Source organism: Panthera onca, chromosome E1, assembly GCF_046562875.1.
Source record: "Panthera onca isolate mPanOnc1 chromosome E1, mPanOnc1 haplotype 2, whole genome shotgun sequence".
Taxonomy (NCBI): Eukaryota; Metazoa; Chordata; class Mammalia; order Carnivora; family Felidae; genus Panthera; species Panthera onca.
This window is the reverse complement of record NC_138352.1, coordinates 9856686-9883451: the sequence shown is the minus strand read 5'-3', so window position 1 is coordinate 9883451 and position 26766 is coordinate 9856686. Positions and strand designations below refer to the sequence as shown.

Genomic DNA, 26766 nt, shown 5'->3' with positions numbered 1-26766 from the left:
CACCAGTGAATAGTTTGGGTTCTGAAAATATCACAGTTTGCGAGTCCACAGTGACTGAGAGAAATAGCTTGAGCAAATCTCTGTTCCTTATAACCCGGAGAACCCAAAAAAGGCATCAACATACACGCGCGTCACATCCACACGCGTCCACATGCATTCATGTGTTCACACCAGTTACCATGGCACACACAGTGTGTACACATCTATAACACACACGTGTGCACACGCAGCACTAACAGCACAATACATGTATGTATATATAGCTCCCACACGTGCCTACATATAAACACGGATGCACCACACATGTGTTCATCCATGCATGCACACACACCCACGCATCCACAAGCACTCGTATTCATGCATGTGCATGTGTGCATTCACACGCACACACAGACTCACACACACACACAGGTACTTTTAGGGCAAGGGAGCCTCAGATGATCTACTCAATCCTTTCTTTCATAGATGGGAACGTGGAAGCCCGCGGAGGGAACTGACTCATGCAGAAGTCAATGGCCAAGCTGGGACTAGGGCCTCCAGTATCTCTTTGAGGATGCTGGGTCCCCAGAACAGCCTGACTGTCCTGGAGTCCCCAGAGACATTTGTTTAGAGGAGCAGTCTTGCCACCACTCAGAGACACTCAGATAATTCTCTGTTCTTAATTTTTTTTTTAATGTTTATTTATTTTTGAAGGGGAGAGAGACGGAGTGTGAGTGGGGGGAGGGGCAGAGAGAGAGGGAGACCCAGAACCCGAAGCAGGCTCCGGGCTCCAAGGTGTCAGCACAGAGCCTGATGCGGGACTCTAACCCACAAACCGTGAGATCATGACCTGAGCCAAAGTCGGCTGCTCAACCGACTGAGCCACCCAGGCGCTCCTTTGTTCTTGATGCAAAAGGAAATCCTTCTTGGGTAAGCTGGGCCCAGGAGCCAGGGCCAGGCCGCAGGCAGAATTTGGAGCACCTCAGATGCTGGTCGCTCCTTACCGAATATGCCCAAGAAGGGAAAGGTTACCCACAACTCTCCAAACATCTGCCCCCCTCTTTTCCAGGACTGGCCCAACTTGCTTAATTCCTCAGTCATTTCCCCTGGAAGACGAATAGTGTCCGTGTTTGCAGAGGCCAATGTCTCTCAGCATAACTGTACAGTGCCCTGGGCAGAGAACGGGCTTGTCGAGCAGTGGGGACAGAGGACTGACCCGAGCCCTCACTCAGGATTGTTGATCTTAGTTTGGAGATATGTAAAGTGAAAGGCTGTCTCTGGCCACATCCTGGAAAAGCTCGGCTTATCAGCTGGAGTATTTTTCTACGCAAACAAGCCTCCTGCGTACCTGCTCCTTCCTGATCAGGGTGAGAGGGGCTTATGTCCCTCCTTGGGACTCCCTCGCTTCTCAAGATGTCACAGGGTATGCGTGACACAGAGCAAAAGTGGCTCCGGGAGCAGGGGTATGAGAAAGGGCCCTATGGGTTCCTAGCATCTGGGCTCCACCCCAGGGCCTGCTGGGATCCTGATGGGGAGGATGGGGGACGGACATAAAATTGTCAGGAAGAAGGAGTAAGGCAGGCAAAGTTGGTGTTGCCCTTCTTCCTACTTCCACAGGTCGTTATTGTAAGGTGGGGGGTGCGGAGCGAGGGGGTAATAGCCATGAGCAATGAGCCACTTTCTTCAGGAAGGAGCCCCTGGTAGAACTGACAAGTGTCTGGAGGGGTCAGGCTGGTATCAATATCCACAAGCTCTCACTTGGTGGTCTGGGGCACAGCAGAGAGTTTCCAGTATGTTCTGAGGACAGAGGCCCCTCTTGCCCATCGGACCGTGAGTTCCCTGCTCACATCCCCCGACTCTTTGAACCCTTTTCTTTGAAGTCTGGGGTTTGATACCCTCCACCCCCTCATTCCAATCTCTGGTCTAGAATTTCTCCTCTGGCTTTTGGGCTTTGGCCCAACCTCCCCCACAGCTGAGCTCCTGGGCTCCCAAGACTGCATCTGAAATTCCATGTTTCTGGCATTGTATCCCTCAGCCTTGGCTCTCCAAGGCCTCCGGGATGGAGCTGCGTTCCCTCCGCCCAGTCTTCTCGCCAGAGGAGAAGCATTGGGTAAGAACCAGCCCGACCTGTGGGGTCCAGGTCTGCAAATTTCCGCAAGGCCTAGAAGGAGTGGCTGAGTCCTCTTTTTTAGAGACCCCGTCATGGTTGCAGACAGGAAGGTATTTCTCAAAAGCTTGCTTATGATCACTGTGACTTGTTTCATTGCTCGTTGCCTTGAGATCTCATCTGTTCTACCTCCTTCTGCTTTTTGCTTATTCACTGGTGGGAAGTGGCCAAAGGAGGAAGTGCAAGAACGAGAGAAAGCAGAAGGGTTGGAAGATGCGGGAGCTGAGTCGGAGCTGACTGGCTCCACCAAAGGGGGCCCGGGCAAAGACAAGATGCACGGGTTCCTGTTCTTGCTCTTCCTTTTCCAGCTTGCAGGTGAGCGGGGCCTGGGTCTGTGCTAGAGAAGAGCTTCTGGGGCAGGAAGGAGGGGGCCCAGCAAGCGGTCCCGCTGAGAAGCAGGCTCCATTCTAAGGAGATTCTCCAAGCAGTGAGTCTGTGTGTGTCATCTGCTCTATTCCTCTCCCGGGGTTTTGGTGCCCACCGTTGCCAGTGTGGAAATGTCAAGGGTGCCTTCATAAAGGAACCCGGCACAAGGCAGAAAAGGCATAATTCCTGACCACCCGGGGGCTGATAATTCCAGATGCACAGACTGATGGGCCCCTCTGGTCCCAGAGAAGCAGAGGGGCCCTGGTGGCTCGGGAGAGCCGGCGAACACTTGCTCCTGGACTCTCCCTTTTGAGAATGTGTTACGGGGGAGGAAAGAAGGGAGAGTGGAGGGGGCTTTGGAGGAAGGAAAGCGGGGCGTTGGGCAGACAGGGAGGGAGAGGTGGTTCTAGGCATTTCGGGTAGAAGGAAACAGCAGAAGTTACTGAGGGGCTGAGTCGGAGGGCGGAAGGAAACTGTAAATTGATGGGTAACATTTTGATTAAAAATTAAGGGTGGGGGCACCTGGGTGGCTCAGTCGGTTAAGTGTCCAACTTCGGCTCGGGTCATGACCTCATGGTTTGTGAGTTCCAGCCCCACATCGGGGGCTCTGTGCTGACGGCTCGGAGCCTGGAGCCGGCTTCGGATTCTGTGTTTCCCTCTCTCTCTGCCCCTCCCCCGCTCAAGCGCTGTCTCTCCTTCTCAAAAATAAGTAAACACTAAAAAAAAAAAAAAAAAGAAAAGAAAAGAAAATGGTGGGGGTTTTCTTGACATGGAAATGCTGGAGGCCAGAGGGCTTGGTGTTGGGCCTCTCTCTCGGGAGCCCCTCCCTCTCCTCTCTTGGCTTAAATACCACCTCTACCCCGATGATGCCCAATTTTTTATTGCTAGCATACATCACCCTGGGCCCCAGAATCTTTTAATTAACTGCCCATTCCACATCTTCACTAAGATGTTGACATTTCAAATGTGACCTGAGCATATTTTCCCCCCTCGAATTCCTTTCTCTCCCATCTTTATGTTTGGCAATTCCATCTTTTCTAGGTGCTGGGGCGAAACCCGGGGTCACACATCTCTTCTGTCCTATCCTATAATGATCCTTGGCAAATGCAAGCCAGATCCTGTCTTTCCTCTGGTCGAGACCCTCCAATGACCTTCCATCCTACTCAGAGTAAAAATACAGAGTCCTTCTAGAAGCTACACGGTGCAGCCCCTGGTTCTCTCACCTCCCCACCTCTCCAATCTCTGCTTCTACTCTGCTGCTTCGGCTCAACCCACTGCAGCTGCACCGGCCTCTTAGATGTTCTTTGAATGTGCTAGGTACACTGCTGCCTCAGGGCCTTTGCACTTGCGGTTCTCCCTGCCCAGAATGCTCTTCCTCAGATAGCCTCAGGCTCCAGTCCCTCGCACCCTGCATGTCTCTGATTCTCACTGAAGCCTTCATTAATAACAAACCTCATTAAAATTGCAATTCCCTTGCATTATCTTTCTCCACTGTTTGACTCTTCCTTCCCCCACCTTGAGAAAACAAACTTCAGGAAGGCAGAGATTTTTGGGCCTGAAACCATACCATCTACAGATCAGAAAAATAGTAACTATTAGTTGAGTGACTGAATGTATCCCATGGAGGGGGCAAATATGATTGCTGTACCCCACCCTCCATATTTCTTTTTCATAGAACTGAACATTCGAGACGCTTCACATTAATTGGAGAGCACATACATTGCTCATGAGAATGTAAAATGGTGCAGCTACTTTGGAAAACAATGTGACAGTCCTCAAAATGTTAAACATGTGGTTGCCACATGACCCAGCAATTCCGTCCCGGGTGTATACAAATGCGAACGTTCATGACAACATTATTCATAATCGTTAAAAGCTGGAAACGACCTAAATGTATACCAACTGATGGATGAATAAATAAAACGTGTCATACCAGTACAATGGAACATTATTCGGCCATAAAAACAAATGAATACTGATACACGCTATAACACAGATGAACCTTGAAAACATCAGGCCAAGTGAAAGAATCCAGATGCAAAAGGCCATATATTATATGATTCCATTCCTATGGAATTTCCAAAATACCTAAATTCATAGAGACAGAAAGGAGATTAGTGGCTGCCAGGGGCTGGGCGGGGGGAGGAGGAAGGGCGTGTGTGTGGTAAGAGTAAGGGGTTTCTTTTTGGGGTGATAAAAATGCCCTGGAATTAGATGTGGCAATGGTAGCACAGCTCTGTGAATGCCCCAAGAACCGCTGAGTGGTACCCTTGAAAAGAGTGAATTGTATGGGAGGTGAACCACCTGTCGAGGAGCAGAGGGAAGAATCGGGAGCAGTAGATCTCCCGAGGAAAATCTCCAGGTAGCCTGAGGCATTGTGTGCATCTGAGGCTCTAACGGGTGTTCACGGCAATTGGAGGCCCCTTTGTGATTTGTGATTCTTTTTCATGGCCGAATTTGATCATCCGTTCCATCAGTTGGAGAAATGAAAATGATGCCTCCAAGAAGCGGTGTGTGCTCAGCGGAGAGCCGAGCTAGGTGACCCGACGCAGAGAGACTCGGAGAGGGGGGAGGTGGTGCTGTAGATGGGCTGCAAGGAGCCTCTGCGAAAAGAGGGCTGAGCAGACGCCTGGGGGACGAGAAGGATCCGGGGGCAGCTTTTCAGGCACAGGGAACAGCAAGCTTGAAGTCTGTGACAGGGACTTGAGTCTGGCCTGGGCAGGTGTGAGGAACAGACGGGTCATGTGGCTTGGTCATGTGCTTCACAACAGCGCCGTGGGGCAGATTGGGAGGCTATCATTCTGTCTGGCAGAAGAGTCGTGGGGGAGGAACGTGACGCGTCCAGGACCACAAGGCTGGTAAAGGCAGAGCTGGGGGTGGGTCGTAGGAATGGAGAAGGCCCACGTTGGATGCGCCCTTAGGAGGCAAATCAGCAGGGCAGCGAATGCGCAGAAAAGACTGCTTCTTCCTCTCCCCGACCTCTGGAAACAGGGGAGGTTGGTGAGCAGATGTGAGAGTAGGGCTGGTGCGCGTGTGCACGCACGTGCACGCGCTTGGGAGCGCGTGACCAAGGCAGAGTGGGAACAGCGGTTGGAAGCCCGCAGGCACAGCTGGGTGCCAAGCAGCCACCTGGTGGGCGCTGTGAAGCTTTGTCCCCCTTCACCAGCCTCTCCCACGGAACTCGCCATAACAAGCTACCGTTTTACCCCTCACCACTTCCCATTTCTGAAGAGTTTATTGTTGGGGCGCCCGGGGTGGCTCAGTGGGTTAGGCATCCGACTTCCCCTCGGGTCATGATCTTGAGGTTCATGAACCTGCGTCTGGCTCTGCCCCGACAGGGTGGAGCCTGCTTGGGATTCTCTGTTTCCCTCTCTCTGCCCCTCCCCTGCTCTCTCTCTCTTTCTCTCTCTCTCTCTCTCTCTCAAAAAAAAATCATTAAAAAAAAATAAAGAGTTTATTGTTTTAAAGGCATACAAGAAACAACTACGAAGCAGGGTATCCCATTGGACTTTGCAGACTACTTTGTATGAGAAAGGAAGGGATTTTTAATTACCCTATATCTTCAGAGAAAAGTTAGCCCTTTTGTCCAACTTCAGCCTCGCCATGAGTGGTGGCAGACAGTGGACAAGACTCAGGTGTGCGGGGCCCAGAGTGGAGACTGGCTGATGTCCTGTGCTGTGTGGGCGCAGGGGTCCAGTCCCGCCACTCACTGATGGTGAAGCTGTCACTTCCCTCTGGGGCCCAGCTTCTTCCTCATCTGGGACTACTCCCCGTCAGCTAGTCTGCGAGTAACCATGTCTGCTGAGGATGCTGCTCCGTGGGCCTCAGGGGTGCCTTCTGCGCCGGGAGGCTTCAGACAGCAGGGCGGGAGCTCTGCCGAGGTTGGTGGGGAGGGGGCGCCGGGACAGACGGTTCTAAGAAGCGAGTGGAACAGACAGTTCAAATGTCAGGTCCAACACCAGTGCTCAGGTGAGATAGGCTAATGCCACCTTATCAGTTTCCTAAGGCTGCCAGATAAATTACCGCAAACTTAGTGACTTAAAACAACACAGATTTATAGTGTTAGAGTCTGGAAGTCAGAGTCTAAAAAGGTCAACGGGGCTTCATTCTTTCGGGTGGCTTTGGGAGGGAATCAGATTCCTTGACTTTTCCAGAGGCTGCTGTGTCTTTGGTGTGTGGCCCCACATCAGTCTTCAATGTCCCTTCTCCTCTGGCCCTGGCCCTCCTGCTTCCCTCTGACAGGGAGCTTTTTTTAAAAAAAAAATTTTAATGTTTAGTTACTTTTGAGAGAGAGAGAGCGAGAGAGAGAGAGAGAGCGTGCATGAGTGGGGCAGGGGAAGAGAGAGAGAGAGAGACAGAGACAGACAGGGAATCCGCAGCGGGCTCCAGGCTCCGAGCTGTCAGCATAGAGCCTGACGCAGGCTCGAGCCCACAAACTGCGAGATCATGACCTGAGCTGGAGTTGGACGCTTAACTGACTGAGCCACCCAGGCGCCCCCTCTGATACAGATCTTTGTGATGATTTGGGCCCACCCAGATACTCCAGTATAATCTCTCCATCACAAGATCCTTTATTTAACCACATCTACAAAGTCCCCTTTTGCCACGTGAGATTGAACATATTTTACAGGCTCTGGAGATTAGGATGTAGACATCCTTTGGGAGCCATTATTCTGCTTACCACGCCATGAAACAGCCCTGTCCAGGCATTATTTTTTTCCCAATCATTTTGAAAGTAATAAATGCTCATTGTGGATACTTAGGGAAGTACAGAAAAAAAAGAAGAATTAGGAAAAATAAAAAACCCTATGTCCCTGATCTTAATGCCCAAGGCAACCCAATGCTAATTTTTAAAAAATATTTATTTATTTTTTGAGAGAGAGACAGAGGGCAAGCAGGGGAGGGGCAGAGAGAGAGAGGGAGACACAGAATGCAAAGCAGGTTCCAGGCTCTAAGCTGTCAGCACAGAGCTCGATGTGGGGCTTGAACCCATGAACCACGAGATCTGTGTTGAAGCCGGATGCTTAACCTACTGAGCCACCCAGGCTCTCCAATCCAATGTTAATTTAACATTTTAACTTATTTCCCTTCAATCTTTTTTTTCTGTGCATATTTAAAAAGTTAGTTGAGATTATACTGTATATGAGATTTATTTATTTATTTATTTATTTTAATATATGAAATTTATTGTCAAATTGGTTTCCATACAACACCCAGTGCTCATCCCAAAAGGTGCCCTCCTCAATACCCATCACCCACCCTCTCCTCCCTCCCCCCCCCCATCAACCCTCAGTTTGTTCTCAGTTTTTAACAGTCTCTTATGCTTTGGCTCTCTCCCACTCTAACCTCTTTTTTTTTTTTTTTTTTTTCCTTCCCCTTCCCCATGGATTTCTGTTAAGTTTCTCAGGATCCACATAAGAGTGAAACCATATGGTATCTGTCTTTCTCTGTATGGCTTATTTCACTTAGCATCACACTCTCCAGTTCCATCCACGTTGCTACAAAAGGCCATATTTCATTCTTTCTCCTTGCCACGTAGTATTCCATTGTGTATATAAACCACAATTTCTTTATCCATTCATCAGTTGATGGACATTTAGGCTCTTTCCATAATTTGGCTATTGTTGAGAGTGCTGCTATAAACATTGGGGTACAAGTGCCCCTATGCATCAGTACTCCTGTATCCCTTGGATAAATTCCTAGCAGTGCTATTGCTGGGTCATAGGGTAGGTCTATTTTTAATTTTCTGAGGAACCTCCACACTGCTTTCCAGAGCGGCTGCACCAATTTGCATTCCCACCAACAGTGCAAGAGGGTTCCCGTTTCTCCACATCCTCTCCAGCATCTATAGTGTATATGAGATTTAAAAATCCATTTTAATTTTGTAGGAGGATTTTCCACACAGTTAACAGTATTTCTAAGCAAATTATCAGTGTCTGCATTACATTTTATTGAATATTTATTTTCCCAGTTGGTGGATGTTAACCTTGTTTCCTTTATTTTTGCTATTTAAATAATTACGTAATGAATCTTGGTGCATAAATTTAAAAAATTTTTTTAATAAAATATTTTTAAGTTTATTTATTTTGAGAGAGAGACAGAGAGAGCGAGTGGGGGAGGGGCAGAGAGACAGGGAGAGAGAACATTCCAAGCAGCTTCTGCACTGTCAGCACAGAGTCTGACATGGGGCTCCAACTCACAAACCTCGAGTTCACGATCTAGGCTGAAACCAAGAGTCGGACACCTAACCGACTGAACCACCCATGTGCCCCCCAAATTTTTAAATTTAATTTTACAGAGAGAGCAAGCGAGCAGAAAAGATGGGAAGAGGGAGAGAGAGAGAGAGAATCTTAAGTACACTCCAAGCCCAATGTGAGGCTCAAGCCCATGACCCTGGGATCGTGACCTGAGCTGAAATCAAGAGTTGGAGAAATCAAGAGTTGGATGCTCCGCTGACTGAGCCACCCAGGCATCCCTTGGCGCATATATTTTTGTTAGCTTCTCTGTCAAATCCTAGACATATAATCAGTGGAGCAAAGGGCATGATTATTTTGCTACATAATTGCCATATTACTTTCTGTAATGGTTGAACTGGTGACATACCTCCCAGCAGCTTCTCTGAGTGTCTGAATATCCATTCCACATCACCCATGTCAGCAACATAGTAGTCACAAAAACTTGGTTGATTTTATATGAAAATGACATCACTTTAAGATGTTTTCATTTGCAAAAAAAAAAAAGTTTTCATTTGCTAGATATTTTAATTGAACATTTCCAATTTTACTATCCATTTGAATTTCCTCTTTGTGACTTGCCTTTTCTTGCCCCTTATCAATTTTTTTTATAATGTTTACTTTTTTTTGAGACAGAGGGGGACAGAGGATCCAGAGTGGGCTCTGTGCTTACAGCAGATAGCCCGATGTGGGGCTCGAACTCACAATCCTGGGATCATGACCTGAGTCAAAATCAAGAGTTGGATGCTCAACTGACTGAGCCACCCAAGCACCCCTATATATTCTTTTAAAAAAATGACTTAATCCTTTTCTACATTATTTGTTTCAAATATTTCTTGCAGTGTGTTCTTTGCCTCCATTCAGTCTGTTTTCTGGTATGTCCAAGTGTTACATTTTTTAATATGTGGTCAGATTTACTGACTCCTCTGTGATGAAAATTTAATTTTTTAATTTAGAAAGTGCCCCCTTTCATTCAGACATTTTTACATTTTTTTAAACATTTATTTATTTTTGAGAGTCAGAGCACCAGCGGGGTAGGGGCAGAGAGAGGAGACACAGGATCTGAAGCAGGATCCAGGCTCTGAGCCATCAGCACAGAGCCTGACGCTTGGTTCAAACCCCCGAACCGGGAGATCAAGGCCTGAACTGAAGTTGGATGTTTCACTGACTGAGCCACCCAGGCTCCCCTTTTCATTCAGAGATTTTATAAAGACTTCTAATTTCCTCTAGTTTAAGAAGTGATTTGCTATTTTGTGTTGACCTTCTTAGTCTCCCTATCTTTACCTACTTGGAGCATGTGGAGAGGTGAAAGGGTCCAGCAACACTTGTGCAAAACTGTCCCCTTCCCCACTTTTTTTTTTTTTTTAAATCTCCTATGGTATATTATACTCCAGAGAGTTGAAAACCTATCTCTAGGCAAATACCAATAGTACATCAATGTTCACAGCAGCATTATTCATAATAGCCCAAAAGGGAAAACAACCCAAGTGTCATCAATTGATGAACAGATAAACACTGTGTGCCTATCCCTACCATGGAATGAAGTGCCTGCATAGGCTATACCATGGACGAGCCTTAAAAACATTACACTAAGTGAAAGAAACCAGACACAAAAGGCCATACATTGTATGACTACATTTATACGAAATGTGGACTTCAGAGTAGAGAAGTCTATAGACAGAACGTAGACTAGTTCTACCGAAGGAGCAAATACCAGGTACAGTGTTTCTTCTGAGGTGATGAAAATGTTCTGGAATTAGAGGTGATGGTTGCAAAGCTCTGTGAATATCCCCAAAACACCAGAGTAGATGATTTAAAATTAAGAGTAAAGGGTGCCTGGGTGGCTCAGTTGGTTAAGTCTCTGACTTTGGCTCAGGTCACGATTTCACAGTTTGTGAGATTGAGCCCCACGTCGGGTGAGCACGAGCCCAGCTTTGGGTAAGCCCTGCTTCTCTCTCTCCCTCTCTCTCTCTCCCCCTTCACTCAAAAAAAATTAAGAGTAAAATTCATGATATGTGAATTATATCTCAATTTTTATTTTTAAAAAAATTGTAATGTGTATTTATTTTTGAGAGAGAGACAGAGACAGAGTGCGAGTGGAGAGGGGCAGAAAGAGAGGGAGACACAGAATCTGAAGCAGGCTCCAGGCTCTGAACTGTCAGCACAGAGCCTGACATAGGGCTTGGACTCGTGAACTGTGAAATCGTGACCTGAGCCAAAATTAAGAGTCGGATGCTTAACTGACTGAGCCACTCAGGCGCCCCAAGCCAGTGTTTTAAAATGGAGAGGTTCCATATAAAATCCAGATTCCTGGTTACTCTAGAAAAATTAAAAGGTCTGAAACCACAGAGCCCACATCTTGCATGAGGAGAGTGGGCCAAAATATACTGGGGTCTTGCTTTCGTTCAGTCATTTGCTCTCCAGATGACTTTGGCCACGGGAAGGGGGTGGGGTGGACTATAGGAAGCTGTCATTGCTCAGTGTTGACATTTTTGATTCTTTGAGATCTGTAGTTGTGCTCTTAGGTGATTTCTATGATGGATTTGACCCAGTGGAGTTTTGAAGGACAAAGATCTGTGTTGTGGAAGGTCTATTCCTTCTTTGACTGTTATTCAACTCATGAGGTCCTTGGGTTTATTGGAATCATTTGTGATGCAGGAGGCTGTGGCTCTTCCTCAGGAGGTGAGATGGGGCGGTGACAGGCACATGGATTTGTGTTTTCCAGGCTCATCTGATATCTCGGGTCCAGAAGCAGTCAGAGGCCTGGTGGGGGGCTCACTGACGGTGCAGTGTCACTATGTACAAAAGTGGAAAAACAGCAAGAAGTGGTGGTGTCGAGGAGCCAACTGGGGAAACTGCCATATCCTTGTTAAAACCAATGGGTCAGAGCAGGAGGTACAGAGAAAAAATGTGTCCATCAAGGACAATCAGAAAAACCTCATTTTCACTGTGACCATGGAGAAGCTCAAGCAAACTGATGCAAATATTTACTGGTGTGGGATTGAGAGATATGGAATTGACCTTGGGGTCAAAGTCAAAGTGACCGTCCACCCAGGTAAGAGTATGTGTAAGTGTGGCTGTGTGCCTTCAGGGCCCAGTCTGTCCTGGGCTCTAAGGTTCCTCTCCAGTGACTTCAGTATCACTCAGAGTGAACTGTCACACAGGGTGGTTGAGTCCTGAGCTCTCTGAGAACCCGACTGACCCCTTGGGGTTGAGAGGGACAGGGCTTCTCTTAGATGCTCTCTTGGCTCCCAGCTTCTCCTCCAGGATGGGATTGAGCTTGTCTGGGCATGTGTTTTCTCTGCACGGCTCCGTGCCTGAGTCTATTGCTAACAGAGATCAAGCTGATGGTTCCAGTTTCAGCCCATAGGACAAAGGGACCTCCTTCCAGGGGACCCAGAGACCCCAATTCCTGCCAATGCTTCCCTGGACTTCTGGTACCCTGAGTCCCTGCTCTTTCTGGAGTTTAGGGCCGGGACTTCATAGCGGCTATTCCCTTGCTCTGTTCCGTGCCACTCTCAGGGGGAAGGGCCCCAGCATAGTCGTGGTGGTGTAGTTGATTCCTGAGGTTCAGAATGGCCTCCACAGTGAAAAAGCTGTTTAATTCTGCTCCTGTCCTTTTTGAATAAATAAGATTGGGGAAGGCATTGGCAAAGGCCTTGTCATAGGCAGTGTGAATGTTTAAAGTCCAGCTGAATTCCAGCTGCCTTTGTCCTGAGGTAACACTAGGCCCCCTCTAATCCTTCCAGGGCCTGCTCAACATCCTCCCTGGACCTGTACCCAGTCCTGCCTGCCTCTGAGGCTGAGTATCCTAGGGGTCAGGGAGAAAAGAGCGGTCTAGGCTATAGGCCCTTCCCTTCCCACGGCCCAGCTCCAGGCTCCCCCTGGGCTCAGAGCCATGTGCAGGGCTGTGGGCAGGTTAGCAGGCTGAATAGTGTATAATCTGGTCTATGCCTAGCACCAACTACAGTGTCAACCACCAGCTCAAATGCCCACATGTCCACAACGCCAGCAGAGACCAAAGGCCCCTCGACTATGACCAGCCACCACTACGATGGCAGGTAAGCCAGTTCCGGTGTGCTGTTTCCTGTGGTCTGCTTGGTTTGAACTCTTCCAATGGGGGGGGGGTACACTTTGCAGTCCTAGGGTTCCCCTAATTACCGTTATGGCAAGAACAGTGGTATTGATGATTTGTCCCATCTCAGGAGCACCTGACAGCTCACAGAGGGCTTTCTTGTCCATTGTCTCTTAATTCTTTGACCCTACTCACGAGGAGGAGTAGGCAGGTACACATGTTCCCATTTTATAGAGGAAGAAACAGTCTCTCTCATGCTTCTTAGTAGCCTGCCTGGCCAGTGCAGCCAAAGTGGCTTTCTAGAAGTTGAGAGGCCTCTTTCCAATTCCTCCTATGCCCTCTTGACCTTGTTTCTAGATAGGCTGATCTCCTTTTGCCTGGCCTTCCTGTAGAATCCGAATGGGAGGTCTCCAATCTGTCTACTCTCGCCTGGAATCCCTTCTTTTTCTCTCTCCCATTTGCCTTCTGTTTCAAAAGTTTCTTTCTACTAACCTTCTTTTAATAAGTAATAGCTAACAGGGCGCCTGAGTGGTTAAGCGTCTGATTCTTGGTTTCTGTTCAGGTCATGATCCCGTAGTTCGTGAGATCAAGCCCTGCATTGGGCTCTGAGCTGACAGCATGGCGTCGGCTTGGGATTCTCTCTCCCTCCCTCCCTCTCTCTCTCCCCGCCCCACTCATGTAGAATGAATTCATTCTACAAATTCTGTGACTAGTGACAAATAAGAGATAGTCTTTGTATGAGTTTGCTCAGGATGCCATGACAAAGCACCATATCCTGGGCCACTGAAACAACAGACATTTATTTTCCCACTGTTCTGGAGGCCAGAAGGATGAGATCAAGGTGCCTCAGGGTTGGCCTCTTCTTGGGGCTCAAAGGGAGAAGCAGTCCCATGCCAATCTCCCAGCTTCTGGTGTTTGCCAGCCATCTGGGGGGCTCCTTGGCTTGTGGGAGCATTAACCCAATTTCTGCCTCTGTTGTCACAGGGTCTTCCTGTGCATACCTGTGTGTGGCTAGATTTCCCTTTTGTAAGGACACCAGCCATTGGATGAGGGCCCATCCTAATCCAGTATGACCTCATTTAGACTTGATTACATCTGCAAAAATCTTATTTCCAAATAGGTCACCTTCACAGGTTGGGAATGAACATGAATTGTGGGGGTGGGGGACACTATTTGATCCAGTATAGCAGGACAAGCGTAGAAGCAGGGAGACCTTTCCAGAGCTCATTGCCATATAGTTTCCATTAGGTGTCTGGACCCACTGAAACCCTGTGGAACCCTCCTCTCCTTAAATTTTTTTAAAAATTTTTTTACCATCTCTGAGGGCACTCAGGAGTGGGATTCCCAGGCTGGAAATCACAGTCCTCCAGGTCAAAAGGTGTTGGCCTTCCTGGCTTCCAGGCAGCTGGGGCAAGGCCCAGAAGCAGGAGGCAGGCCGGGGCGCATGGTGTCTTTCTGTTGTTTCCAGTGCTGACTCCATTAACCTCAGCATCCTGCTTCCCCTCATCTTTGCTGTGTTGCTGCTTCTCCTGGTGGCGGCCTCACTCTTGGCTTTGAGAATGATGAAGCAGCAGAAGAAAGGTGATCAGACTCAGCCGCTGGTGCTGAGCTGGGGCTGGGCGGGGGGCGGGGTGGGGGGAGCCGATGGCTGGTTCTGCCTCCACATTCTCAGGGTAAATGCACCCCTCCCCTCTCAGAACCCACAAGGACCCGAGGTCTCCTGGGGTGCTCTCCAGTCCCCCCACTCCTGCCATAGCCTGGGGACTCTTGTAGTCAAGGCGAGGGGCGGGGAGCACTGCTTTTCTCCTAGATGTATGTCTGGGGCCTAAGTTTTAAGTTTCTGTGCTCCTGAGTATCTAGGCTTTTGAAACTAAGAACCAGGAGAAAAGAACCTGTTTCTTTGTTGCCTCTAATGGGGGTGGGGTTGGGGTGGGGGGAGAATCAGGGGTAGAGGCCAAGGGGCAGAGAGAAATAGGAACCACCAGCACTGAAAGCTGGTCCATAAGGTTCTGACCTAGCTCCTGCACCCCACTCAGAGGGCAGCCTGCATGGGGCACCCGTGTACCAGGCACAGCCAAGCAACTGGAAATGCAAGGAAGGGATGGGCTCAGCTGCCCAGCAGCCCCTGGCCCACTCAAAGACTAACCGGAATTGGGTGGATCACAGGAGACGAGACAGACCTAAATCAAGGGCCATGGAGCTGGGGAGGGAGGGGTTCGGCACCCGGGGTAGCTGGGAAGGCAGGCATGACTTTGAGTTGACTTCCGAATGATGGATGATGGTGGAGACCCGGGGGCATCTCGGGCAGGACTTCCGGCAGAAGTTATATGTGCCTGCAACTGCCCAGCAGGAAACTTAACCACACGGGCACCAAGGGCTGGCAGGGCCACCAGATCAGCTGATGACAGTTCCTCGATGTGGGGAAGATTGGCGAGGTCTTCTCCTTATTTCTCAGGTGGAGAAGGGGCAGCTTGGAGAGGTAGTGACCAATGTCACAGAGTGTGTCATCTGAGGAGTCAGAATTGGAACCAGGTCTCACGTGTCTGAGTCTGGAGCTGAATCCACCTCTTATCTTCCAGATTTCTCTTCCCCAGACCCGGGGGCCCTGTGAGTCTGGAGACGGGCTTTCTGATTTTGATTGTTTTTGTCTTTTAGCTGCTGAGCCATCCCCAGGGCAGGTAAGAGAGCTTCTGAGGTCAGATCAGAGACACCAGATCGCGCCTTCCTCTCTTTCCTCATTGTCCCCGGAGCGCTGTTGTCCAAACCTATCAGACAAACCGTGTCCTTGTGCTCACGGCCCAGCTGCAGAGCCTGGGAGGATGGGATGCTGGAAACAGACAGACGGGGGGAGGGCGGGAAGGGGGTAGGCATGGGGGCTGCAGAGGAAGCTGGGAGAGGCGGGCCCAGGGAAGCTTGGCCCCGTAACCCTCTGTGGAAGACGACCAACTTCCTCTCCCAGGTGATGCAGCCGCTGGAGGGGGACCTCTGCTATGCAAACCTGACCCTACAGCCAACCGGAACCTCCCACGGCTCCTCCCAGAAGAAGGCCTGCACAAAGCCCTCCTCCTCTGCCCTGGAAAACCAGCAGGAAGTGGATTATGTCACCATGGTGTGTACCTGGGGCTGCTGTGGGCCTTGGAGCCAGATAGGCTTTCTCCTGCCCATGTGGGCACAGAGGAAGAGGGGTGGGTGCTGGGCAAAGCCACAGCCATTGAAAGACTTGCCTCTGGAGCTCCCCTCCACACCTCCCTCCTCCCCAGACTTTTGGCCTTTGGACATGTCTCTACAGCAGTCCTTGGCACTGGAGGATGCAGAGTCCCATCAGACATGGCCCTCATGCTGATTGGGTCACAACCCAGACAGGTTGTGACCTAGAATTCCCTGTGAAGGGTGCTGCCCTTGTTCAGAGTTGAGGGAAGGTCTTCTGCTGTGATTGGAGCTCAGGGAGCTGGCAGAGGGAAGGCGACAGGAGCTGGAGTGTCTGGGAGGAGCCTTCAGAAGCCCTGAAGGCTCTGTTTCCCCACCTCATCCAAGGCCTCCTCCATGCATGGGCATAACCTCCTGCCTGCTTCTCTGACCCCTTGGGCATCTTTATTGCAGGCCTCCTTTCCGAAGGAGAACATTTCCTATGCGGCTCTGTCTTGGGAGCTTTTGGATCAGGAGCCAACCTACAGCAGCACAGATGTCCTCGTCACCCACGTTCCCAGAAGGAACCCTGAGGAGTCCATGGAATATAGCACCATAAGGAAGCCTTAGCCTAAGCTCCAGTCCCCCCTCTCCAACCCCACACAAGGCCTGTGAACATGTTCCTGTTTTGTCTGCTTTCTGTCCCCAGTCACTTCATGGGAACCAAATGGTGACTGAAGCCTTGGTCTGGTCCAGCTAGCGTCACTTCCAGTTCCATCTGGGTTCGGGGCCTGGTCTCAAGGGACTCTAGAGAGGTAGACGGGAGTCTCTCTACATCCTTTTTCCTCTCACACGACTTGGGAGGGGCCTAGGGATAGGCTCTGGAGCTGCCAAGGGAGTAATAAAGATAATGATAATAGTAATAATTAACCTTTATTTATTGCCTACCACATATGGTGGGCTGAATAATGGCCCCCAAAGTTATCTATGTCCCCATCCCCAGAACCTGGGAACATGGCAAAGGAGCTACGCGGCTGTGTGAAGTTGAGGATTTTGAGATAGGGAGAGTATTCTGGATTATCCAGGTAGGCCCTAAATATAATCACAAGGCTCCTTGTAAGAGGGAAGCAAGAAGGTCACAAGAAGAGAAGGTGGCAGATGACAGAAGCAGAGGTTGGAGAGATGTGGCCAGCAGCCTCCAGGAGCCAGAAAGGGCAAGCAGTGGATTCTCCCTTGGAGCCTCTAGAAGGAACCAGCCTGCCAACACCCTGACTTTATAGGACAGTGAAATAGACTTTGTAATCCTGGCCTTCAGAATTGTAGGAGGATAAATTGGCATTGTGTTACCGGAGCCAGTAAATGTGCGGTAATTTGTCACGGCAGCAACAGGAAATCCACATGCTATGTGGCACCTTCCCTAAATGCTTTACCTACAGTAACTAGTTTTGAGTCCCCACAACAACCCTATGAGGGCTCCTTTGTTATTGCCCCCATTTTACTGATGAGGAATCAAGGTTCAGGGAGGTTCAGTGACTTACCAAGTTTTATCGTTAGCAAGTGGATAAGTCGAAATTTGAACTTGGGCACTTCGGCTCCAGAGTCTGGAGTCGGGGCCACTATCCTGCCCTGTGTCTAAGGAGGAGGGTGTGTGCGTGAGCCACTCACACAGGGACAGTTAGCGAGTATTTACAGGTGTCGGACTTCCAGTCTCTAATTAGAGTCCTGGCACCCCTCCCTCCAGACTATGTCCTGAGTCCCAGCATGGCTCGTTGTCTCCGTGGTTACCAGCCGAGTCCAAGCAACCATCCAGTCCCCTGCCTGTCGTCCTTCTTTCCTTCTCAGCCCCAGAGTCCATTCTCCTCCCAGCAGTCAGAGTGATCTTTTAATTTTATTTATTTATTTTAAAATAGTGGTTGAGCTCATTTATTTTTAAAAAAAATTTTAATGCTTATTTATTAAACTTTTTTTGATGTTTATTTATTTTTGAGAGACAGAGAAAGAGCACAAGCAGGGGAGGGGCAGAGAGGGAGGGAGACACGAAATCCAAAGCAGGCTCCAGGCTCTGGGCAGTCAGCACAGAACCCAATGCGGGCTTGAACCCATGAATCAAGAGATTATGACCTGAGCCAAAGTCGATGTCTCACTGACTGAGCCACCCAGGCACTCCAATGCTTATTTATTTTTGAGAGAGAGTGTGAGCTGGGGAGGGGGAGAGAGAGAGGGAAACAGAGGATCTGAATCAGACTCTGCACTGTCAGGACAGAGCCTGATGCGGGGCTCAAACTTATGAACCATGAGATCATGACCTGAACCAAAGTTGAATGCTTAACTGACTGAGCCACCCAGGTGCCCCAGAGGGATCTTTTTAAAGCACAGATGTGGTCACTCACTGCTTATTACCTTCTGGTGGCTTCTTCTGCAGCCCAGGAGGTCCAGGGGATACATGGGTCCCTGTCTGCCTCTATGACCCCAGCTCCAGCCACTGTCCTTCTGACAAGATGAAGCTTGCTGTTTTCTCAGGGCATTGACAATTGCTGTGTATCTTCTTTCTGGAATGTTCTTCCCACAGATGTGTGACTAGTTAGCTTCTTCTTTTTTTAAATGTTTATTTATGTTGAGACAGAGAGAGAGAAAGAGCACACTCGTGTGGGGCTGGGGGGGGGGAGAGGGGTAAAGAGAGAGAGATGGAGAGAGAGAGAATCCCAACCAGGCTCTGTGCTGGGTCTTGATCCCACGAGCCACGAGATCATGACCTGAACCAAAATCAAGAGTTGGACGCTTAACCGAGTGAGCCACCAAGGCACCCCAGACTAGTTAGCTTCTTTGTACCATCACATCTTAGCTCACATTGTCCCCTCCCAGAGCAGCCTTCTCTGACCACCCTAATGGCAGTAGTCCCTGCCACCACCCTTAATATCTCCCCATTGCCCTGTTTTACCTCCTTCATAGTGGGTACTGCTTTATGAAATTCATTATTGGCACGTGGGTTTATTGTTTCTCCCTCTCAGCTAGGCTCTAGGCTTCCTGAGGTGAGGGTTTTGTCTCATTTACTGCTGTATCCCCTGTGCATAGCAGGTCTCCTACATGGCGGGTTCTTGAATGTTTTTATGTTGCCTTGAACGAATAAATAATGTGATGGTCCAGATGTGGGAACACAGGGCAAGCTTTCAGGAGCAGGGACGCAAGTATCTGTCATTCTAGGAAGGGCCACCTGGGCAGCCCAAGGAATTTCAGGATCAAACTCCCAGAATCATGAAGTGGAGAGATTTCTTTCATCCTCCTGAAGCCAGGGGAAAGAGGATTCCCTATGATTCCTCCTGACTCCAGGACAAAGGTCTATTACTTCACTTAGGTCTCTTTTGGTGGAGGCTGGGATGAAGCATCAGGGAGAGGAGTCACAGCTTGGGAAGAAATGATGAGCTATGCCTGGGGTTACAGGCAGTTGCCCCCACAGGTACAGGGGCCATAGAAGTGTTTAGGGGCTGCTATTAATGACCTGGGGTTGCCTGACTTCCCACAACCACAGACACCCCAGGCGGTGTGGGGGGAGGTAGACTTGGTGGATGCCCATCCCAGCATGTGTGGCTCTCTGCTCCTGTTCCCACTTCCTGAAAGATGATTGATTCCTTAGAACCTCAAGAACTGTTCCATCCTGGAGATTTGCAGAGCTTGGGCAAACTTAAATATTACTGGACTGGTCATTGAAGCTTGTTGGGTTAGTGAGACTGTTTTTGACCCAGCCTACTTTAATTAATTAATTAATTCAGAGACAGTGCAAGTAGGGGAGGGGCAGAGAGAGAGAGGGAGACACAGAATCCGAAGCAGGCTCTAGGCTCTGAGTTGTCAGCACAGAGCCCGACGTGGGTCTCGAACTCATGAACTGCGAGATCATGACCTGAGGCAAAGTTGGACACTTAACCCACTAAGCCACCCAGGTGCCTCTGACCCAGCCAATATTGAGATTTACAGAGCAGGAAGTGCCTACAGAGGGATTTTTAAGTGGAAGAGCTCAAAGCAGAGCAAAACCAGAGTGAGTCGAAGTATAAGAATAACAGAGAGCCTTGGGCCAGTGCATTTTAGCGATTGTGCATAACGTGGCTTTATTGCTGAGTTTTTAGGCGGTCAGCACCTCACAGAACTTATAAGTACATGGTTATTCTGGATAGTGAGGCACTCATCTTTTCTGGTAATCTATCACAGACACCAATTAGTGTGCTGGCACTTCTGACACAAATCTAGAAACCCAGGGAAGTTTAGAATTCAGCTCAGTTTGATTTCGTTGGAGGAATCTGGTTGCTTCTGCCTTCATCTTGACGGTAGATATGGGCTGGAGATGGAAAGTTCTGGCAGCCTAGCTGAACTGAGGAAAGGTAAATCCACTTAGAAAGACAGATCCACTCTGATCACTTTTAATTGCCTTATTCAAGCTTCTGAAAAGGTGTCTGTCAGATATATTGCTGGAGATAATGTTTTAATCTGAAATTCCAGCCATCTGGGTTGGTGGCTGTCTGAAAAGGGACCTTCTCATGTCCTGAGAGATGGGGTTGGCTAGCTCATGACATCTGGGAAAGCTGTCCTGTCCAATCTACATTCTGCAGCTGACTGGTGGTCCTCATGGGAAACATTCGGGGTCTTGGGGTTTGGGTCATGACTGCAGGGATCTGCCCTGCCTGCAGCCCAATTTGTTCAAGCTTGAGCTGACGTTTAGAGAGTGCTTGGGGGAAGTACTTGGGGTGGTGGGGGGAGAGGGGAAGCAAACACATGTAAGAGGTTTGAAAGGAAACCGTTTCATAATGTTTATAGATTGGTATCCTGGTATTGTCTCAGCCATATCCGGCTGCTCCTTAAAGAATTTGTTAAGGCAGATTTTGGGTGTCGGACTAGCGCCTTTACTGCAAGAGCGAAGAAGTTCAGATATAGTTCCTCTGGTTTGAGTGAGAGTGACATTTGCCATTTTTGCTGTATGGTTTCCAGAAAAGCACATTCTGTTAAGACAGATTCCAAGATATTTAACCATTCGGCTTTGACTGAGTGCCTAATTATTTATAGCATGTTCTAAAGTTGCTGGGGTTTCCCTCTTTTGGTTTTTGAATTATTAATGTTTAAAGATGCCACAAATTATAGGGTTTGGACAACCTCCTTTTGAGAACTGTATGCATATTACTGGCTTTCAGGAGACGCAGCCTTTTTGAGAGTCGATTGAGAGAGAAAAATATACGGGGCTGGTAACTTTCAAAATACATGATTGGGGGAGGGTGCCTGGGGGGCTCTGTTGATTAAGCGTTCCCTGTTGATTAAGCGTTCGACTTCGGCTCGGGTCATAATCTCACGGTTCGTGGGTCCGAGTACCGCATCAGGCTTTGTGCTGACAGCTCAGAGCCTGGAGCCTGCTTTGGATTCTGTGTCTCCCTCTCTCTCTGCCCCTCCCCTGCTTGTGCTCTGTCTCTCTCTCTCAAAAATAAATAAACATTTAAAAAAAAACCCAAACCCCAAAATACATGATTAGGGTAAGTGTTGGATTGAAGTGACGCTGAAGTTTACCTTTGCATGACACCTTGAAAGTAGAGTTCATAGCCACTTAGCCTTGGAAAGGCCAGACTGCTGGAATAAGTTGATATCATGCACCAATAATTTTTTTTTTTAGATTAGGAGGGACTATTATTGTGGTCAGCCTTTTATTTTACCAAGTAGGTACAGTCTTTTCCAATGTAAATGGAATTGGTAATTGATCGGATTGTTGAAACTGTTGGTTAAGTGAGGGAATTGTAAAGAAATATATGCTTCCTTTAAGGGACTTCTTTTCTACTCAAGATATCGAAATGTGTAGTAATTTACTAGTGTTCTGATGTAGACCTAAGCTTTTTCTTTGTTTACTTGCGGGTCTCTTGAAAGAAGGGTTCATTGCTGTTTCTGCACAATGTGTTTCTGCCCACGTTGTACTGTCCTGGAGCCCTTGTTCCAGTTTCTCGGACATGGAGCAAGACATTGTAGACACTTATGAAGCAATCGGATTGCGAAACCTTTCTTTGTTTTTATGGTTTTCCTCCCAATATTTTATAATTTTCTCACTCATTCTGAATTTGGTGGCATTTTTTTTTTAATGACATGCTTTTATTGAGTCTTTCCAAAGCATTCAATCTGTTATTTTTTTAGAAATAGCTGGGGTTTTTTGTTTTGTTTTTTTGCTCACACTCATTTCACTGGTCAATATCTTTTCTGTTTACACTTTTAGTTGATTAGTTTATACATGGATTAATTAGCTGACATAATTATAACCAATGTGTATGATTGACCATGAGATTGAAGGGTTTTGGCTAATCTAATCTACGGTTAACCTAATCTTTGGTTAAGAGAGGGTTTGGTGAAGAAAGTTTCTACTAAATGGTTATGATCCTAATTTCATAAAAGAATGGACATTTGAGCACCCCCAAGCCAGAATAGTGGGAAGGTTTCCCAAGAAAGGACAATTGATAGCTTTCTGCCAATATGATGTGTGTAATTGCCTACAAATTGACTGATACTTTGTCCAGGATGGTGCTCACATGTGGGCTAAGGGCTGGCAGACACTGATCTTATTCACACTGGACATGTTCTCTGGACATGAACTCTCTCTGCTGCATTCCAGGGGTTGTGGCCTAGGGTTCCCCCCAACCCCCTAGTAATCCTACTCATCTGGATGCTGACTAAGGTTGTTGTTTATGAGGGCCCCATGGCCCTCCATCCGTTGGGAAGAGGGCCCCTTGACTCAGTCCAATTCCGCCTGCTCAGCACAACCCCTTTCCCAAAGCAGCCCACTGTGACCACAAACTCACATGGCCCTGTCTTGAGGGCGTGTGGTTCTTGCAACAAGAAAGGGTGATTGATGCTCACCTGCTGAAGGAATCACTGAGGACAAGTTCAGAATTAAGGAGGAGGTTAAGACTTTGCTCCTAAGGGTCACGAATAGAGAAGAGACATTCTAAACCTTTGTGTCATAGAATATCTACTTCAGTAGAGAGGAGGTGTTTCCTACAGGTTCCAGAATAAAAATTCCATCCTGGGGGGTTTCTCCCACATCCCTCTCCATCACCTTCCTGTCTTCTGTGATACAAAGCCAGATGTCCTCAATTCTGTTTTTTACTAGCTTATTGCTTCATTTTAAGTTATAAAGTATTTGATGAGTCTATATAATGTGTGTATGTGTTATAAAGGATAATGAAACAAACACCCATGTACCCGCCCTCCCCCCCTACTGAAGAAATGGTCGCTCATTATTTGGCTTCTTTTTTTCCTTCCAAGGAGGGAAGCAAACATACCTTACCTTAGTCCTAAGCATTAGGTAGCTTAGGGGTCCCACACAGCCCTTGACCCGCTCTCATTGCCTTATGTTAATTAGCAAGGTGGTCAGGTGAGTTGGTCTGCATTATGTAGTATTCTGTACTAAACTGACAAATTGATGCCACTCTTCTTATTTTAACATTATTTTTCTCCCCCAATAAAACCAATGCCCACTTGTGCCTTTATGTTATTTAAGAATCTGGCAATTGGTTTGCCATTCTGACAGCAGCCACATAGAATTTCCTTCTGGCATTCCCACGTAGGATGCTGCCCTCTGTCAAGGGTAGTGAGGGTTTCTGTGACAAAGAGGCAAATGTCTCAACCGCTGGTCTCAGCCATGGTGCCCAGTGCCAGCCCACTGGTCATTGGAAAGAGTTGCAAAAGTTCAGATGATGACTTCATTTCAAAATTTCACACAGCCTTTGCAAGATTAATAATGAGCCAGAAAAGCAGAAGGACTAAACCCCAAAGACCTCGTGATCTCCCACCAACTCCTGGCAAGTCAAAGTAGAATGGGTGGAGAGGTAAAGTGTTTTATCTTAAAACACAGTGAGACCTGAGAACAGAAGAAGGAGAAACAGGAGGTAAAGTGAAGGAGAGGCTTCCCCGGAGTGGTGTTGGTGTAAGTCTAGGCTTGCTTTCCTGGGGTTGCTATCCTGCAGTTGGATTTGGTGGAGGCAAATCCCTAGGGGGTAAAGTTGCTTGGCTCCTTTGCCCTTGAGACCCAGTTAATGGTTATTCACTGCAGTAGGCCTACTTTCCAATAGCATCTGGGCAGGTCTGGAGGCAGAGTCTTGAATCTGCATTGTGAATGAATGTCCCCCACTGGCATTGACTCTGCTTTAGTGTTTGTCCTGGGCCAGGCTGAAATTGTTACCAGGGCTGCACTAGGATGGCAGGAAGTCAGCATCAGAAGGGGAAGCTACCAGTTCAAGCCTTCCTTTCCCTGAGAATCCCAGGGGTCCAGGGAGGGCCATGCCAGCATGCTAATGGGGAAGAATTCAAGGTCTGGGGTTAGACACCCTGGGGATGGGGTTCTGTCTTTTACTTGCTGAGTGGCCTTGGACAATCATGAAATGTCTCTCAGGGTCCAATGACTCCTCTGCCTAACGGAGTTTAACCAAAGTGCCACAGCCTATGTCCTGTGATTTCAAAGTAACCAAAGTAACCAAAGTAACCTTCTGGTTCCCACTGTGGGACCTTGGGTCCCCACCAATATCCCTCCAGCAGATCCCAGCTATCTCTGAGAAGTCTCACGGGGCTAGCACCCACATGACCCACAGAAGTCTCCTTCAATGCTTTATTACAGCAAAATGTTAGCATTTATTTATTTAAATGTTTATGTATTTATTTTGAGATAGAGAGAGAGCACGAGTGGGGAAGGAGGGGAGAGAGAGAGAGAGAGAGAGAGAGAGAGAGAGAGAGAGAATCCCAAGCAGGCTCCATGCTACCAGTGCAGAGCCCAGCATGGGGCTCAATCTCATGAAACACAAGATCATGACCTGAGCAGAAATCAAGAGCCAGATGCTTAACCAATTGAGCCACCCAGACGCCCCCCAAATGTTAGCATCTAGTAAATATGAATGGTGATACATGGGCATTTCCTTTTTGTTATGATATTCTCTGTACCTTTTGATAAGCTTCAACATTTCAGAATTAACAAAAGATTTTCGCTTTTCTTTTTTTTATTTTTTTTTTATTTTTTTTTATTTTTTAATATATGAAATTTACTGTCAAATTGGTTTCCATACAACACCCAGTGCTCATCCCAAAAGGTGCCCTCCTCAATACCCATCACCCACCCTGCCCTCCCTCCCACCCCCCATCAACCCTCAGTTTGTTCTCAGTTTTTAACAGTCTCTAATGGTTTGGCTCTCTCCCACTCTAACCTCTTTTTTTTTTTTTTTTTTTTTTTTCCTTCCCCTCCCCCATGGGTTTCTGTTATGTTTCTCAGGATCCACATAAGAGTGAAACCATATGGTATCTGTCTTTCTCTGTATGGCTTATTTCACTTAGCATCACACTCTCCAGTTCCATCCATGTTGCTACAAAAGGCCATATTTCATTTTTTCTCATTGCCACGTAGTATTCCATTGTGTATATAAACCACAATTTCTTTATCCATTCATCAGTTGATGGACATTTAGGCTCTTTCCATAATTTGGCTATTGTTGAGAGTGCCGCTATAAACATTGGGGTACAGGTGCCCCTATGCATCAGTACTCCTGTATCCCTTGGATAAATTCCTAGTAGTGCTATTGCTGGGTCATAGGGTAGGTCTATTTTTAATTTTCTGAGGAACCTCCACACTGCTTTCCAGAGCGGCTGCACCAATTTGCATTCCCACCAACAGTGCAAGAGGGTTCCTGTTTCTCCACATCCTCTCCAGCATCTATAGTCTCCTGATTTCTTCATTTTGGCCACTCTGACTGGCGTGAGGTGATATCTGAGTGTGGTTTTGATTTGTATTTCCCTGATAAGGAGCGACGTTGAACATCTTTTCATGTGCCTGTTGGCCATCCGGATGTCTTCTTTAGAGAAGTGTCTATTCATGTTTTCTGCCCATTTCTTCACTGGGTTATTTGTTTTTCGGGTGTGGAGTTTGATGAGCTCTTTATAGATTTTGGATACTAGCCCTTTGTCCGATGTGTCATTTGCAAATATCTTTTCCCATTCCGTTGGTTGCCTTTTAGTTTTGTTGGTTGTTTCCTTTGCTGTGCAGAAGCTTTTTATCTTCATAAGGTCCCAGTAATTCACTTTTGCTTTTAATTCCCTTGCCTTTGGGGATGTGCCGAGTAAGAGATTGCTACGGCTGAGGTCAGAGAGGTCTTTACCTGCTTTCTCCTCTAAGGTTTTGATGGTTTCCTGTCTCACATTCAGGTCCTTTATCCATTTTGAGTTTATTTTTGTGAATGGTGTGAGAAAGTGGTCTAGTTTCAACCTTCTGCATGTTGCTGTCCAGTTCTCCCAGCACCATTTGTTAAATAGACTGTCTTTTTTCCATTGGATGTTCTTTCCTGCTTTGTCAAAGATGAGTTGGCCATACGTTTGTGGGTCTAGTTCTGGGGTTTCTATTCTATTCCATTGGTCTATGTGTCTGTTTTTATGCCAATACCATGCTGTCTTGATGATGACAGCTTTGTAGTAGAGGCTAAAGTCTGGGATTGTGATGCCTCCTGCTTTGGTCTTCTTCTTCAAAATTACTTTGGCTATTCGGGGCCTTTTGTGGTTCCATATGAATTTTAGGATTGCTTGTTCTAGTTTCGAGAAGAATGCTGGTGCAATTTTGATTGGGATTGCATTGAATGTGTAGATAGCTTTGGGTAGTATTGACATTTTGACAATATTTATTCTTCCAATCCATGAGCAGGGAATGTCTTTCCATTTCTTTATATCTTCTTCAATTACCTGCATAAGCTTTCTATAGTTTTCAGCATACAGATCTTTTACATCTTTGGTTAGATTTATTCCTAGGTATTTTATGCTTCTTGGTGCAATTGTGA

At 47.6% G+C, this 26766-nt stretch overlaps 1 protein-coding gene across 2 annotated transcripts; it reads left to right on the top strand.

Moving 5' to 3' along the window:
* Nucleotides 1-2166: 2166 nt before the first annotated feature.
* CD300LF (CD300 molecule like family member f) lies at nucleotides 2167-24945 on the top strand. Of its 2 annotated transcripts, XM_078438180.2 has the most exons (8): nucleotides 2167-2199; nucleotides 2311-2461; nucleotides 11471-11800; nucleotides 12704-12806; nucleotides 14289-14401; nucleotides 15476-15498; nucleotides 15780-15929; nucleotides 16421-24945. In XM_078438180.2, the coding sequence occupies exons 1-8, from the start codon at nucleotides 2182-2184 to the stop codon at nucleotides 16574-16576; spliced, it is 1044 nt and encodes a 347-aa protein (XP_078294306.2). In that variant the 5' UTR covers nucleotides 2167-2181; the 3' UTR covers nucleotides 16577-24945. The 2 variants fall into 2 exon arrangements, with proteins under 2 accessions (XP_078294306.2, XP_078294305.1); XM_078438179.2 differs by lacking the exons at nucleotides 2167-2199; nucleotides 15476-15498 and having other exon boundaries at nucleotides 2259-2461.
* Nucleotides 24946-26766: the final 1821 nt, after the last annotated feature.